This window comes from Parasteatoda tepidariorum, chromosome 1 (assembly GCF_982258835.1).
Source record: "Parasteatoda tepidariorum strain Cologne lab strain chromosome 1, Ptep-v5.0, whole genome shotgun sequence".
Taxonomy (NCBI): Eukaryota; Metazoa; Arthropoda; class Arachnida; order Araneae; family Theridiidae; genus Parasteatoda; species Parasteatoda tepidariorum.
In genome coordinates, this window is record NC_141755.1 from 44,826,788 (window position 1) to 44,843,734 (window position 16,947).

Sequence of the window (16,947 nt, forward strand, 5' to 3'; positions counted from 1 at the left end):
TTATTAAGATGATTGCAGTCTTTCATTGTAGAACCAGTTTTCAGAACATCGAGTCATTAAGTGATTTTTTTTCACTTCTTGGGGTAACTTCACTTTAAGGTTTCACCCAAAACTTTTTCTTCATCTAGAAATGTAAAATGAGGTTAGAAGTAAATTAAACTATAAATATCCTAATTTAATTAAATAAATTAACCTTGCAAGAAAGGTGGTGGATATTGGGCAATTTAGTTCGATGCGCATTAAAATAACTCTTCAAAAACATTTCTCGCTGGCTGTTATTTTTTATACCATTTAATGACATCTGAAATAAGCCTTTTAGCCGAAACCTCTTTAAAAAGCTCTTAAACTCTTTATGATGGTTTCACGCTCCTGCACCAAAAGAAAAGAAAAATGTGACCTCTTTTACGTAAAACCCCGGATGTTAATCCTTAGTGCACCCATAATCTTCTTAGTGAAGTTTTATGACTTTGTCGTACATTTTCTATCAGTTAGGGTTTCATCGATCTCTGGAGATGGAATATGGTATAAATTAAAAAAAAAAATTTCTGAAGGAAAAAAAAATGTTTTAAATAATTCTGAATAATCTCGTAAAAACAGGGTCTTGTTAATATTTCCATAATATGTTTTTACATAGGGACTGAATTATTGATTCGGGAATATTAATAATGTAGGCACAAAGAGCTTCTGTGCTTGTGAAGAACTAACAGCTTAGTTAGTTAACAAGAATTCTTTCTTCGCTTATAAAAATTTTTCTTCTTCAAAAAATAAGATTAACTTCGTTCCTGAAAGAGCTGTTTGAACCACCTAACAAAACATAACTTTCATGTGTAATGTTGCTATGAAAAAGAATTAAATTAAGATAAATTTTAGGATGCACTTTACTTTTCCTACTTTGTTACACATTGCTTAGATGAATTTTTAGAAAAGAAATTAAGGGAAAAAAGATTGGAACTATGAGTGGGGAGCGATGTATCGTGATTTTTATTCGACTTCTAAAGAAAAAAGAAGTAAACAGATTTTATAACCGTCGTTGAACAGCTGATCCAATTTTGGGTTTATGACCACTAATGTTCAACGCCATAGCCTTGTAAATTACGAACCCAATCTAGAAGACAAGGGAACTCCAGGATCAAGTAATGGGAGAAATTTTGCCTTCATAAAGGACTTTTTGAGGGAACTAACCCGTATTTGCGCTACATGGAGAGGAAAACCACGAAAACTCACACAATTAGCGTGGCGGCAAGGAGACTCTAACCTATGATTCGTCTACCACTGAGGATATTTTTACGTCAGCTATGTGGTCAGTGCGAGCCGGGTGCAGGATTCGTATCGACCAGCCATCGCAGGGATTCGAACCCGGTTCATCTCATTGGAAGACGAACGCTCTATTCCCTGAGCCATCGCAGTTCGACGTGGACAGATTGATTGAAGCGGACATAAGAACTAACTTACATATTTTTTTTGTAAGATTAGTTTTACTTGCAATTTGTTTTTTTTTTTTTTATGCCAAATGATAAAAAAGTGCATAAGTTAAGTACAACCTAATTTCGAATTAAAAAATGACTAATCTTTTTTTTAGTGACTAGGTATTTTTTTTCAAGTATGACTTGACATTTTTAATATTTTAGTATTTAGATGGGAAAAAATCTGTCTGAGAATTGAGAGCAGACATTAATTTTGAACTTTTTAACTCGAACTTTCTGAACAATCATCGGGGGAACCACTCTATTTTTCCTTATCTTTCCACTGCTGCGTATTTCGAATTTCTGATTTCGCTTTTTCTAATACTATTGAGTTAAAATATAGTGCCAAAATACCAATAAGCTAATCTTAATTATAAGTCTTGTGCGGATGTAAAGGGTCTTGGATAAATCTGCAACAATAACTGCGGAATAGCGATCGATAAACCACATAGCTTTATGATAAAATCGGCACAAAATCGAACAAATGTGATCGAGAATTGAATGACTATTTATCAAATGCTCGATTCAATGTGCGTTTACTTTAATAATTCAGTATTATAAAGATTTTAAAAATTATGTATTGGGTAAAAATTATGAACTGCAGAAAAAACGATCGAAAAATTAAGTAAATTCATGATGGAATCTGGGCAAATCAAATTTGTGTGTCAAAAAGTTATTATTCAATCATGCGATTTGAAATTTACCTGCTGTAATAATATCGCATTGAAATTATTGGAATTGCTTAAACCATGTGGAAATCCGTAGCTATGACTGCTGTAATGCCACGTGAATTTACGATGAAATCAGCGCGAAATCGATTCCGCATAAAGGTTATAATTTCGATGCACGATTCGAAATTTCCGTGTCTGGATAATTTCTTAGTAAAAATTGGCACGTTCAGTTCCATTTCATAAAAAAAAAAAACTAATATTTCTTTTTTTTTCCGCACGTAATTTTCTTACGAGGCTCCTGATATCAGAATACCGATATCGGGTAACGCAAAATCGAAATTTCATCCAGTATTGTAAACTTGAGTGAAACTTTCGCTTATAAAGCGTAAAAGTTATCACTAAGATAATGTAAATGCCCGATTGTAAGATACTTTGAAAGTACAACATGGATATTTATTAAATATAGATATAAATATAGACATAGATATTTAAACAAATTAACTAATATTTCTTTTCTTTTCCGCACGTAATTTTCTTACGAGGCTCCTGATATCAGAATCCCGATATCGGGTAACGCAAAATCGAAATTTCATCCAGTATTGTAAACTTGAGTGAAACTTTCGCTTATAAAGCGTAAAAGTTATCACTAAGATAATGTAAATGCCCGATTGTAAGATACTTTGAAAGTACAACATGGATATTTATTAAATATAGATATAAATATAGATATAAATATAGACATAGATATTTAAACAAATTAACTAATATTTCTTTTCTTTTCCGCACGTAATTTTCTTACGAGGCTCCTGATATCAGAATCCCGATATCGGGTAACGCAAAATCGAAATTTCATCCAGTATTGTAAACTTGAGTGAAACTTTCGCCTATAAAGCGTAAAAGTTATCACTAAGATAATGTAAATGCCCGATTGTAAGATACTTTGAAAGTACAACATGGATATTTATTAAATATAGATATAAATATAGACATAGATATTTAAACAAATTAACTAATATTTCTTTTCCTTTCCGCACGTAATTTTCTTACGAGGCTCCTGATATCAGAATCCTGATATCGGGTAACGAAAAATCGAAGTTTCATCCAGTATTGTAAACTTAGTGAAACTTTCTTTTATTAAGCGTAAAAGTTATCACTAAGATAATATAAATACCCGATTGTAAGATACTTTGAAAATACAGCATAGATATTTATTATTCCATATAATTTTAAAAATGTTTGGCAGCATTCAATTTTTTTTATATCCCAGTTCCATTGATCAAATAGTCTATATAATGAAATTCCATTGATTGAAGTTGTTGATGATTGATGTTGATGACAGCTGTAGATGTAGTTGATGATGTACTTGGAGGAAGGCAGTATTAATGTAATGTTTATTCAGAAGATGATGATTAGCGCAAGTTGAAGAATCTTTGTTGTTCGTGGGAAGCGGAGTTAATGAAAGAATACGTTAATGAATCATTTTAAGAAATTGTTATGGTCCATTCGTCTTATTATTTGTCCAGAGTGTAAGGATGTAGTGAAGAATCAAATCTGATAAATACTAAAAAAATATATTTATTTTTGAAAATATGGAGCTCCAAAGTAAAAAGGATTTACCATTTTTAGTGAACATATAAAACGTTAAAAATAATAAATTCAAAAAAAAAATAATAATACCCCCCCCCCGTTGTTGTAACTTGTTGTTGTTCATTTACGTCGCACTAGAGCTGCACAATGGGCTATTGACGACGGCCTGAGGATGATCCGAAGACATGCCATCACAATTTTGATCCTCTGCAGAGGGGATCCCTTGTTGTAACACCAAGAATTTAAAATTAAAAGTGACTGAATTGTTCCAAACGGACACTTTGGAGTAGGGAAAGAGATCCATAGTTATCGAAAGATAAAATAACCGAAAACGAAGCCAACCCGCGTTATTGATATTATTAAATTTTAAATAGTTTAGCTATAGCTTAATCATCAAAAAGACCTTAAGAAATTAATATAACCCTAAACATTTTTGTGGTTAGAGAAATAAAGTAGCCTAAGGAATAAAGAGAGAAAAATAGAATTTGATGTTCGATTCAGTCGCGACAGTGAATTACTCAGTTATGCATTTGCGTTGAATTAAATATTTAGTCTTATGTTGATTGTTAAGAATGAAATATTTATGTTTGTTTTTCATAATATGTAATAAAAGTGAAATAAATGTTTAAAATTAGATTAAAAATGATTAAATAAATCAAGCTAATTTGAAGAAATTTTAAAAGCTAAGAAATATGTAATGCCATCACTGTCTATATACATTAAATATATGTTATGCATTATTTATAGATGGAACGAGAATCGCTTCATCCACAATTATATCTTCCCTCATGAATGAAGACTTTCATCTCATTATCAACGACATAGTTTATTTAGTTCAACCGCCTTTACTTGGTTTGTATATTTTCAATTTTACTATCCAGCTACCACTAGAACAGCTCTCGACTCATGCTATGGAAAAGAGAATAAAAGCAATTCTTACGGATGAGAATTTGATGAAATAACATTACTTAAACTACTGGTAAACCCCTATTTCATGTGACTTATTTTCGTAACCTCAGTGACCACCAGTACGCGAGCGTGGAGGAGTTCTGGTGATAGCTGGATTGTATTTTTTTTTAAATTTTGTAAACAGATTTTAAAACCAATAAATATATTTATGATGATTGTAGGCAATATCGTTCAAAATTAGACACTGCTGTGGAATCCTTTGAGATGTCAAAAGATTCTTTTTGCAAATTATTTTATCCAGGATGAGTTGAAGTAAAATAATACTACTTATGTAATTCAACAACCATTGCCCAAAAAGTCAGAAATTACATAGTGTAGAAATAATTAAATTGTAATATAAAGTTATAATATGAAAAGTGTCTTTAGAAACTGCTTGATAGAAATTGTGTTGGGCTTTGAGTTTATATTATTTAAACTAAACATTCCTTAAAATATAATTTATACTGAAATAGCATTTGATAAATAATAAATTTTTGGGCATAATTTAGTTTTTATTAAAATTTATGGAGGAACTGTTCATTTTATGTAAATGAGGAACTTCTTCTGTGTTGTCAAATGGACATATATGGGACGATGACTCTGAAAATAAATTTCCCCTGGTGACTGGGGACAAAAGTAAAAGACAAATATATAAAAAGTAAATATATAAAAAGACATCAAGATGTAACTTTATTTATCCGCATAATAACCAAGTTCGAGGCCGGGATAGCCTGGCTGTCAAGGCGTTGGGTCCATGTCCAAGAGGTTGTGAGTTCGATCCCCGCCGGTCGCCACTATCATCAGGGGACACTTACTTCCCCTTGTATGGGAAAAAAGTTGTCTATCTGCAAAACGACTTTGTAGTCACCATGAAAAATCACCCTTAAACACAATTAGTGGAAAAGTAATGTTTGGAAAGCTTTTCCCTTTAAACTTTTGCAGCCTCAGGGTTGTTAGTTCATTACGGAATTACTTAGCGTGATGAAAAGTATTTTCTTTAATTTAAAAATTTTTAATAGCGCAGATTGCAATTATACAATAAATAAAGACTAACAAACATAAATTAAAATAGTACAAGAATGAAATCAATTAAAGAAATGAACACAAAAATTGTTCGGTTTCATTTTAATGACTTTTCCCCCAGTTTCCTTCAGCATATTAAAGAAGCCATATTAGATAACCTAATTATCCTCTTAAAACATCAATAGCAATAGTTGTAATTACATAATAAAAGTTATTGAATTTTTAAAGTCAGTTTATTCTTTTCGTCGTTTACATTTATAATGTCTTCATAAATTTCCTTTACATTTCTTAAATCAGTTGTTAAAATATTTTCTACACTATTAAAGAAAATCTTTTAAACCCAGGGGTTGTCATTTGCCTTTTTCATTTCATTTCCATGCTCATGTATGGTTAAATATGGCTTCAGTGCCATGTTAATTCTGTTTTAATAATGTATAGAAATAATTTAACTATGAAGCTACGAGGCGATATAAGGCTGAAGCTTACATATTTGGAACCAAACAGTGCTAATCTAGCTAAGCGCTATCATGCACATTCTTTTCATTAATATATATAAAAATTTTATTGATAGAAAAAGTTGCCCGTTCTTAAATGATTTTTTTAAAATCTTTTTTTAAATTTTTTATGCAAGGGTCGGTAAGAGAATTACAACATTTTTGGGGGAAGAAATCAACGTAAGTGACAAAAAATTCAAAATTGAAATTTAAATATATTTGCCATCTCTGTATGATAAACATATACATGTTGTAAAAACATTTTTGTCAAAAATAAATTTTGCTTTATCAGTTTTCTGAACTTCTGTTTTAGCGTTCATAGCGTTAGCTATAGAGAGGAAAAAGTTGTCAAGCTACTTTTCTAGGAATTTGTTGAGAAGAATTTAAGTTGTTTTTGTCAATTGGGTGGCAGAATTCAACTCCCCACACAAACCAATCAGCAGTTTACGACCGTCGTTGAGCAGCCGAACCAATTTTTTGGGTTTACGACTACTTATGTTCAACTCCGTAGCCTTGTAATTTAAAACCCAATTCAGAAGACAAGGGAACTTCTGGATCAAGTGTTAGGAGGAATTTGCCTTCGTGGAGGACTTTTTGATGGAGCTATCCCACATTTGCGTTATATGGTGAGGAAAACCACGGAAACCTCTCCTTTAACGATAAGGGGACTTTAACCCATGATCCGTTTACCACTGAGGATACTTTACGTCAGCACTGCTGTCGGTGCGAGACGGGTGCGAAATTCGCATTGACGAGCCATCGCTGGGATTCATACCCGGTTCATCTCATTGAAAGGCGAACGCTCTATCTCCTGAGTCACCACGGCTCCAATCAGCATTTTGTCTTTTTCTTTCTTAGTCACAATATAAACAGGGTGCGTAGCGTTTTTGAAAAGTACTTAAAGGTGCTTCTTTTCGATTTTTGTCTTTTAAAAGCCTTTAAAGGTGCTTTTTTTCATTGGGTGTTTTTAAAAAGTGTTTAATTTTCCCTTTTTCAAAATGAGATTGTTCGTTTACTATGTTGATTTTCGCTACGAATTATAACTAAAAGACACAGTTCACATTGTTCTATTTAACGTTTTCACAATTCATTCTACCCCTATCTATTTCGACGTATTGTCAGTCCGTAGCGTATGAAAACGCCATTCGTTTTACATGATTCAAAATTTCATAATTTTGTCAAAATTTGAATAATTGATTTGTCATAATTGTCAAAAACAATGCCAAAGGTTTTTTTTTGACATGATGGTTGAAACAAGATAAAGCCGACCAATTGTCAAAAATTTTCCAACCCTGCCTAATTATGACATTTTTTTAAAGTGCTTAAAAATATTTTTTGATTGCTTGAAAAGTGCTTAAAAGGTGCTTATTTTTTGTTGAATAATTTGGCTACGCACCCTGTATAAACAAAAATTTAGAGCGTAGCAATTCTCGTGGCCAATCCTCTCGCAAAGGAACTTGCCATAAATAGGAGGTACTGGCGTTTGTCAGCTGTTGAGGCAGCCAGGGCCTACAAGAGACTGTTGCGCTGACGAAGAAGAAGATTCCTCTCGAAAAAATCAGAACATGCGCAGTTTTTTTCTTGTTTGTGTACCCTGGATCAAATAAATTTGTTAAATATTTATTAACGGATTATTTCGTAACGGAAAACAGTTATCACTTTTCAACGCCTGTAAGATATTATCATGGATTTCAACCTTCATCTAGTGTTGTTCAAAAATTGAAATAAAATGTTTCAAATTGAAAGCACGTCCATGTAGTCAAGGGCTGCTGGTGTCGGAAAGGCTTGTCTCGTTTACGATACGATGTCATATGTGAGGGAATGGCGCCATTGCGGTATGTTTCTGAACAGGTAAAAGCGGGTGTTAAACAAAGACTCTCAACTGTATTTACTATTAGAAATGAATTTTCCTAACGCTTTAAAATGCTATGAATACCTTCTCGTGAAGAAATCTTTTTTTCTTCTAGAGAACTTACCTTCGGAGGAAACAGAGTGCTTATCTACAGTGCGTGCTCGTGTTGCGCAACTATATGAAGCTTTAAATGTAAATGAGCATCAATTAGCAATAGAAAATAGGCTACTAGGGGAGCTAGAAAAACTGAAGGAAGAACTGACGCCACTAGAAAAGGTATGTTAATCATGTATCTTATTAAACTGAAGAGCCTAGGTAAATATATTGATAAGCCACATTTTCAAATTGTTCTGAGAAATATATTGAGCCTAGGGAAATATATTGATAAGCCACATTTTCAAATTGTTCTGAGAAATATATTGAGCCTAGGGAAATATATTGATAAGACACATTTTCAAATTGTTCTGAGAAATAGATTGAGCCTAGGGAAATATATTGATAAGCCACATTTTCAAATTGTTCTGAGAAATAGATTGAGCCTAGGGAAATATATTGATAAGCCGCATTTTCAAATTGTTCTGAGAACGTTTGTAATTAAAAAAAAACACCACGACTTAAAAGTTTTTTTTTGTTAGCTAGAGGAAATTTTGAAAGGGAAGCAAATATACTCAAATTAAAACAAATACTAATAAAGGTTTGGTGTAAAAAAAATAAAATTATACCCTTTGAAAAAGGGAAGCCTGTCACTATATCGCTCCAAGCTTTTCAATTGTAGTTTACTTAAAAAATGCTTTAATAAAATTGAAAGTAGCTCTTGTGTTAAAACAATTTGTAAGGAATCCTGTTTTAAGCTTGGATGGATTGTAGTTGTCTAAAAAAAAGCCATAATATTAGTTATAGCTATAATATTGAGTCGGTGATTTTGTTAAAATTAGCATGAATTCTCGTTTCACAGAGATAATAAGATTCAGCTTTAAATTTCTTTTTGAAAGTTTGATATTTATAACACAGTATTCTAATGTTATTGTTAGAAAAATCAAATTTTCGTTTGAATTATAAATTATTGTTGAAAAATTAAAATTCTTAGTTTTTTTTATTAAAAAATTGAATTTTTATTAAAAATTGCCGTTTTAATGGCCTGGCGAGAATTCATTGTCTTTTCAGTTCAAAACAAATAAAAATTATTTAACTTTGCTTGATTCAGATTGCGGTGATCCGAACCTAGCAGCCACCCAAAAACCGTGTAACAATGGTTGCCTAAAGTGCGGATTGTTCATCCAACCAATTCTATTTTACGAGGTTTTTAGTCCGTTCCAAGTTCCTTGGAGATCAAGTAATGTTACACATACATGCAAATTCGTTTCATCCGCGAAAGATTGCTTAAGAAATTGTACTCTAATGTTAGATTATATATAGAGCGACGCATTTTTTATTTTATTTAAAGCGACACTCTCTCCCAATTGGTTTCAGCATCACGTTACGGTTAAAACCTAGTTAGATTGATGAGTATATCGTTATTATTTAATAATTTCAACTGAATTGATGAAGTTGGCTGTAATCGTGTGTCTTCATTAATTCGTTGCATCATTAAAGAATGAACATCTAAGTATTTTATAAAATTAAAATAAAAACAAATAGCCAAACGATCATAATGAACTTCGTAAATTGAATTAAAAATAGTAAAATGAAACGATTAATACATCAATTTTCGCTAGCCGTTAAGGTTTTTTGCATAGCTAGGCACTAAAACCATTTGGTGAATTGAGAAAAAAAATCGTGTCGCCTCATTAGATGCACTAATACTAGAGTGGAAACTATATATTTCTATCTGGTTTCATCCGTTTAGATGATTTCCAAGTCAGAGGTTGTACCTTATCACTTGATTATTATCATTCAATAAATTATCAATAAAATATTGTGGTTTTTAATAGCAACCAGTTGTTTACATTGTTTTACTTTGAAATGAAACGTTTTCTTGGAGTCCTAATTTATTCCAATTGGTTGTTACTTGTAACTGATTGTTCATTGATAAATATTCAGTAGGCTGATAAGTGACGCTAGCTTGATAGAGACCTCTAGATACCGCACTTTTATCCCCAACAAGCAAATGTGCGTCTGCAGCTCATTGGTTTAATTATGTACAAGCTCTACCTTTTCTGTTTACATACATCTAAAACCCATTAATTAATTTGCTGGAGACTTATTAAATATCTTTTATGAGTCCTCATGATTTTTATGGGAGGCCTGAACTAGCAAGCCTCAAGATTAAATGTTATATGTTGTTGATTGTTTTTACAGAAGCGAGATGAATTTCTGACGAAAGCTCAAAAACGTTCTACAGCACTGTCTTGGTTCGGTCTGGCTCTGATGGGGGCACAGTTTGGAGTGCTGGCTCGTCTCACGTGGTGGGAGTATTCGTGGGATATCATGGAACCCGTCACCTATTTTATCACCTATGGAACAACGATAGCCATGTATGCCTATTTTGTGCTCACCAGACAGGTAATTTTATTTACTATTCAATGTGTTTCATGCGTATGGGCAGTTCTCCAAAGGTGAGAATGTTACCGAGAATGACCGAAATCTAGAGAATGTCGACTTTTACCGGTGAATGTCAACAATCACATAGTCACTTTGGTGAATGTCCAAAATATTTGTTATATCCGATTTGATATTAATTTATTTGTTTATATTATTATACACCGAAGAGCCATTACATTATGACCACCCTGCTAATAACATGTAGGACCACCTTTAGCCCTCAAAATTGCTGATTCCACAAGGTGCTGATAGGTAATCTGAGGTACCTGGTACCAAGCGCTCACCAACTGGTCCTGCGATTCCCTCACATTGCAAGGGGGTTGCGTGGCAGCACGTATTTGGTTTTCCAAGTAGGACCACAAATGCTCTATTGGATTAAGGTCAGGTGAATTTGGGGTCCATGACATGACTTGAAAGTCACTGGAATGTTCCTCGACGATTCGACCCTTATGACATGGTGCATTATCCTGTTAGTAAACACCATTCCACGCAGGAAAAACTGTTGCCATGAATGGGTGAACCTGGTCTGCAACTATGTTCAAGTAGCTTACAGACGTCAGGGATTGTTCTATGAGGATTATGGGTCCTAATGTGCTCCATGAAAACATTGTTCCTGGGCGAGAAACCATGAAAACCTGGGCGAGCACATTGTTACAGATGGAGGGTGGTCATAATGTAATGGCTCTTCGGTGTATTTATTCGATATTTTAATATCTGCTGAGGATAAATTAGGAGAAACATCAGTGCTCGGAGTACTGGTTAAATGCATATTGGGCAATGGCACTTTACCTTAAAACTTACCATAATCCATCCTTATAATAATATTTCGGATATTTAAGTATTTTCTTGCGTTTGTGTAAAATATTTCTGTTGTGCTTACGCGTGAAGTATAGGATTGCCCCCCCCCCCGAGAAAAATTAGCAAATACTAATGCCGATGTTTTTTAATCTAAAATTTATTGCTTAACCTAATCTCATGTCCTGAAATTCTATGAAAATTGTTATGATAATTTTAATTTTGTGTAATGAAGAATTTCTATTCCATAAGTAGTGAATCAATAGAATTCATAATTAGCTGCTGTTAACGTTATTATTTCTACCTTATGTGAAGTGTCCGTATGTTTTTAATGACTAATTAATATTTTTTGAGAACTGGCTTGTAAAATTGTCTAATGTTAAAAACTAACATAAATTTTTTTTCGTATCATTTGGGAAACTTTTTATATGAGTAATTATAAATAGAAGTATAGCAGTATGTGCAAAAAGTTTTATTATTTTTCGTTTCTATTATTAAACACGCGTTTCTATTATTAAACACGTTTATATTATTAAACACGCGCTTTTTTATAAAATTATTTTCATTTGAAAACAAGAAGTTATAAATTTTATTCAGGCCTTTTTTTTCAAAAATTTTCCATAATGCATCGAAACATTAAATTAGTATTGGGACCGTTTTGTAAATTACGATAAGCGTTGAAAGTCGTTTGTTTATCTGAAAATATTATTTAGAATTTTGTATTGTTGTTCAACGCTAATTGATCTTGCTTTTATTTTATTTTATTTATTTATTTTTAAGATTGACTGATATTTTCGTCACTTAATTAGAAAAAGTAGATTTTTTTTTTATGTCACAGCTTTTTTGAGTGAAAAATTGAATGATACCGGGATGAATAATTGCATAAAAAAAAGTTCTGTTCAATTTTTAGCTCTTTTTCCTAAGCATTCTCATAATGGAGCATTCAACGCATTTAAAGAAATAATTATATTTGAAAAAATAATACTGTGTTTTAATTGAAAGTGAATAAATTTTTATGAACTACTAAGTCACTCATGGGCTGACATAGCGGCACAACTCAAAAAATCATGATTCCTAAGGAAACTGCATAAGAAATGTTTTGGTTTGCTGAAACAAAGATTATCTTCAAGTAGAATTATGAGTTGTGCTAGCATTGCAGCTGAAAGAATGTGTATTTTCATATTTATACCCGTCCTTTGTCGTGTTTTTTGAGTTGTGCTACTATTTCAGCTCATGAGCGAAGTGATAAGGTTTTATATTTCATATTATTTTTTAAGAGAGTATTAAATAAAAAAGTTAGATGATTTTAACCCCTCTCTCACTTTATAAATTTCAGGAGTACATACTTCCGGACGTATGTGATCGCCAAACTCTATTTGGTTTCCACAAATCAGCCAAAAAAGGTGGATGGGACGTAAAACGTTATAACGCCCTCAAGGATCAAATCTACCACATAGAAGACGATTTGCGTAGGCTCAGGGACCCTCTAAAACTACAACTTCCAATTAAAGAGCCTCGTAGATAACCTTCAATTTAAGTTTTCCTTCTTAAAATAAATAAGAGTGAAGTTTAGCAGTTAACTGCGAGTGCTGTTCTCCAAGGAGTTCCATCGAAAGTGTTCTTTTCCTTTTTTTTAAATAAAAAAATATTTTTCTTCCAATCATCTTTACGGAGCACCGATTAAAGAAAAGTATAAAACACTCGGTGATCATCTAATGAAGATGGAGTTTACGTAAGATCAAAGTATGAACCCTTCTTTGTTACCTTAAGAATTAGCACTTGAGAAATCATCTATCATTCGTTTAAGTAGCCAATTCAATTAAAAAAGAGTTTTCAAAATAGTTGAGTGAATTGTTTTGTGATAGAAATAAGGAGATTTATAAATATGGAATTCGTTATTTATATGCAATGTGTGTGTATTATGTTATAGGATGTACAATGAAGTACAGTAAAGTACTGTTTATACGTTAAAAAATTGTGCGTCTTTTTCGTTTATACATCGTTTCATTGTCGTCGCAATTCATTCTTAATCTATCACTTATTAAAATAATCCGTTAAACATTGGAAAAAAGCTCAAATTTTTTTATACGTCGTTTTTTGTTATTTTATACATATTTGGCCTGGATTTTTTTTTAACTTTCGTCTTCCTGTATAAATTTGTGCACTCAAGATATGAGTTAAAACTATATTTTTTCCCCTTCTCTAACTGATGATTTGTTTTAAAATTATAATTATTAATGCAATGAAATCTGTGTAAGTTGGACCACAGGTGGTGCATTGCTTTATTGGTCAGCTGTAGACAGGTAGTCAAGTTATAGAAGGTTATGAATCCTTTTTCCATACCATGTCATTCTTAAATATATATAAGAAAGCGTGTAAAGTTTATGAGCATCAATAGTTTTACCATATGCTCATGGTCAACTTACAAAGGGGTTAAGGTTAGCTTTCTAAAGCACTTTATTTGTTCAGTGAAATTCTAATACATAGTATAGTAGCATAATAAATTTCCTAAAAATTATTTTTTTTGTGGGCTAACTTATGAAGGGTTTAGAGTAGCATTCAAAATCACTTCAATACAATTTTGACTGGAGGTCAACGTTAAGAGGTGGTCGACTTGACAGGTTTCACTGTAGCTCTATTGTTTTATGTATCAATTATAAACACCAAATTATAAATGTTATTAAGCTACCAAAATTATTATATTTACGATAAATTTCGATTATTTTTTTACACTTTTCAGTTAATCGTATTTTCATTTATTAATCGATTTTTATCTTTCACCTGAAAGACGTATAAACGATGCTTTGCTGTTTAAAGTTATGGTTAAATAAGTTAACAATTAACGGAAAATGGTGTTGTTTATAACTGCTTCTGTTTGTCTAAAGAAATAAGCTTTATATGAATCAGGTAGGCAAGGTTTCTAAAAAACATTTGAATTGTAAGTTTTCAGTTTGTTAACTGGATTTGATATATTTTTAATAATAGCAATGTAATGAAGTAAATTAGCTTATTTTGTGCATATTTCTTTTTACAAGAACTCTGTTGAAGGTTTAAATAAATAAAATCGATATAGTCTATTTGTGCTATAACGGCACGAAGTTTATAAATTCATATGGGGAAAAAACTTTTTCTTTTTCTTAAAAAATTTCTTTTAGTGATCATATATATTTTGCATAAACAAAGTTGTTCCCTATTAAAAAAATCTATTAATTCTTCAGTGCTTAGCTAATTCATTTGCCTTACTTCGAATATTAGAGTAACTAACCCTTAGAAAAACCCTATGTGGCCCTAATTAAAACATTAGGGTATTTTTTTAAACAAATTCCCCTAAAAGTTTCTGTTTGATGCAACCACAAATTGAGTCTTCTTTTCAGAAAATTTAACTTTTTTTCAGAATCTATGCAACTGTATGGGTCATATTTTCTCATGATTCCTGCTCTTTTGTTTCTTTAAAGTTTAGGAATACTTTAATGTGAAATACTTTACCTGTTGAGATTCTTCGAAAAAATTTCTCTCAGAGAAAATGTTTTCACTCTTTGAAAAACTAATTTTTTTTATATGCTGGAACGGATTTTGGGTAAAGTGGAGTAAGGCACTGTGTCTTCATTATTGTGTTAGTAGTAGCAGATATACTCAAACACTTTTGAAGTTCTGCACACAGACTTATTTAGATGTTTAGTCTTTCTCAGAACTAGAAGACCAGTTTCAAATATTATTATACTCTTTTTAAATACACTGGTGGTCAAAATTAAGAGATGGAAGACATTTTCCCTAATATCTCAAAAAATACTGAAAATAAATAAATGAAATTTGGTATGGATATAGCTTATTCCATGATAATAAAGTATGCAAAACAAAAATGAAAGTGCCATTCACTGGCAAGACCTATTGCCAAAAAATCCAATGTAGTCTGAACTTAAGGATAAAAGATGACGATAAAAGTGAGGCTTGTACAGTGTGTGTTGCCTCTAGTATGGTGTATGGTCACCCCTGACAGACAGACAGCATGCACAACGAGTATGCATGCTGTTAATAAGGGAGTTAAGGAGGACTTGTGGAAGACCCTTCCACTCTTCCACCAGAGCAATTTTTAACTCCAGAATGGTTCTGGAGGGAAGTTGGCGCATCGCAATAGCTCTCAAGAGCATCCCAAGCATGTTTAATGGGATTCAGGTCAGGGGATTTGGCTGGCCTATCCATTCGTTGAATATCCTCGCTTTCCAGATACTCATCAGCCATGAGAGCCTTATGTGGTCGCGCATCGTCGTCCATAAAAAGGAACTCAGGGCCAACAGCGCCCCTGAAAAGACAGGCTCTAAAACCTCCTGCCTGTACCTCTGGGCATTTACGGAACCATGGTCAAACTCATGGAGCGGTGTGCGGGTATCTTACATGTGCGAATAAATGTGCGAAAATGCTTTCCATCTCTTAATTTTGTCCACCAGTGTAGAATAGGCTGCTTAAGATTGCTTGATTTCCCCACTCTCCGGACATTCCCCTCTCTGTTACTATGGTATCCGTAAATCTAGCCCTTGCCAGTATATCTAGTCGTCCCCTTTGCCAGTATATTTAAACCTCTTACTAAAACGCACTGCGGAGAGTAAAAAAATGAGAATTCCCTTAAGTTGGTAACAAAGTAGAGGGGAAAAGTGTGGATAGAGGGTAAATCGCATAACCATGAGACACTTATTTCCTTTTACAAAGAGTATTGGCTGGGAAACGGTGTGTAGAAGTAAAAATATATCCTATATTTGCCTGTTTGCAAAATCATTGGATGTCTAGGTCATTCTATGAATAATGAACAAGCCAGTGCCATATTGCTGTGTTGTTGCTGTTGTATAAGCTTTCTGCCATTTTAATGTATAAACTACTGCTAATGAGTAGTCATTAGACAGAGGGAATTTTTTTAATTCTGATTAATACTAATGTGGTAAAGATGCCAAACTATAAGGACTTGACAATGCAAAATAATGAGGAATTGATTTGTTCTGGTGCTCCAATATCGTTTTCATCCTACACTAGACCTTGTCATCAGTGCTATCAAGCCATGATGGGCAGGTTTAAAGAAATTTGAAATTTGCAAGGATTTTTTTTTTACAATATTAGCTTTTGCTGCACCTTCAAGACTAGAACAATTGGTCACCGCACGTGCCGTTAATATTACATAAGAGGTTAAGTTACGGAAATTTGCTAAACTGAATCGGTGCAAGTATTTAGTGAGGTTGTTAAGCCTTGTTTTTTCCTTCTAAAAGTGATTTGAAAATAATAGTTGAGCTGGTAGGAAAAAATTTCATTCAGCAAATCTCTGTTTCTTCTCAAATCCCTGAATCCGGAATCAATCTCCGCTATAAAAAAAAACTATGGAATCAGGTTGAGGATGGTCAAAGCCAGCCTTGACCACAATGTCAGCAAACTCATTACCTGCTATTCTTTTATGATTTTCAGATAGTCATTATAATCTCAGCATTTGCGATAAGAGTGTCCTGTCACTGGACATTAAATAATTTAAATTAATAATTAAATTATTTTATTAGGAAATAAGTAATTTAAAGTTAAGTTTTTCTTGCCATTAT

The 16,947-nt window shown here is 32.6% G+C and overlaps 1 protein-coding gene across 2 annotated transcripts in view; it reads left to right on the plus strand.

The window, feature by feature from the left end:
• MCU (mitochondrial calcium uniporter) overlaps positions 1–15,234 on the plus strand; it is a 123,801-nt gene extending 108,567 nt beyond the window's left edge. The window contains exons 5-8 of one of the 2 annotated variants that reach the window (XM_043050005.3): positions 4,469–4,573; positions 8,154–8,314; positions 10,337–10,540; positions 12,711–15,234. In XM_043050005.3, the coding sequence (XP_042905939.1) occupies positions 4,469–4,573; positions 8,154–8,314; positions 10,337–10,540; positions 12,711–12,899 (659 nt within the window). In that variant the 3' untranslated portion in view covers positions 12,900–15,234. The remainder of the gene's footprint in view (positions 1–4,468; positions 4,574–8,153; positions 8,315–10,336; positions 10,541–12,710) is intronic. The other variant, XM_043050006.3, reaches the window with a different exon arrangement.
• The last annotated feature ends 1,713 nt before the right edge of the window (positions 15,235–16,947 follow it).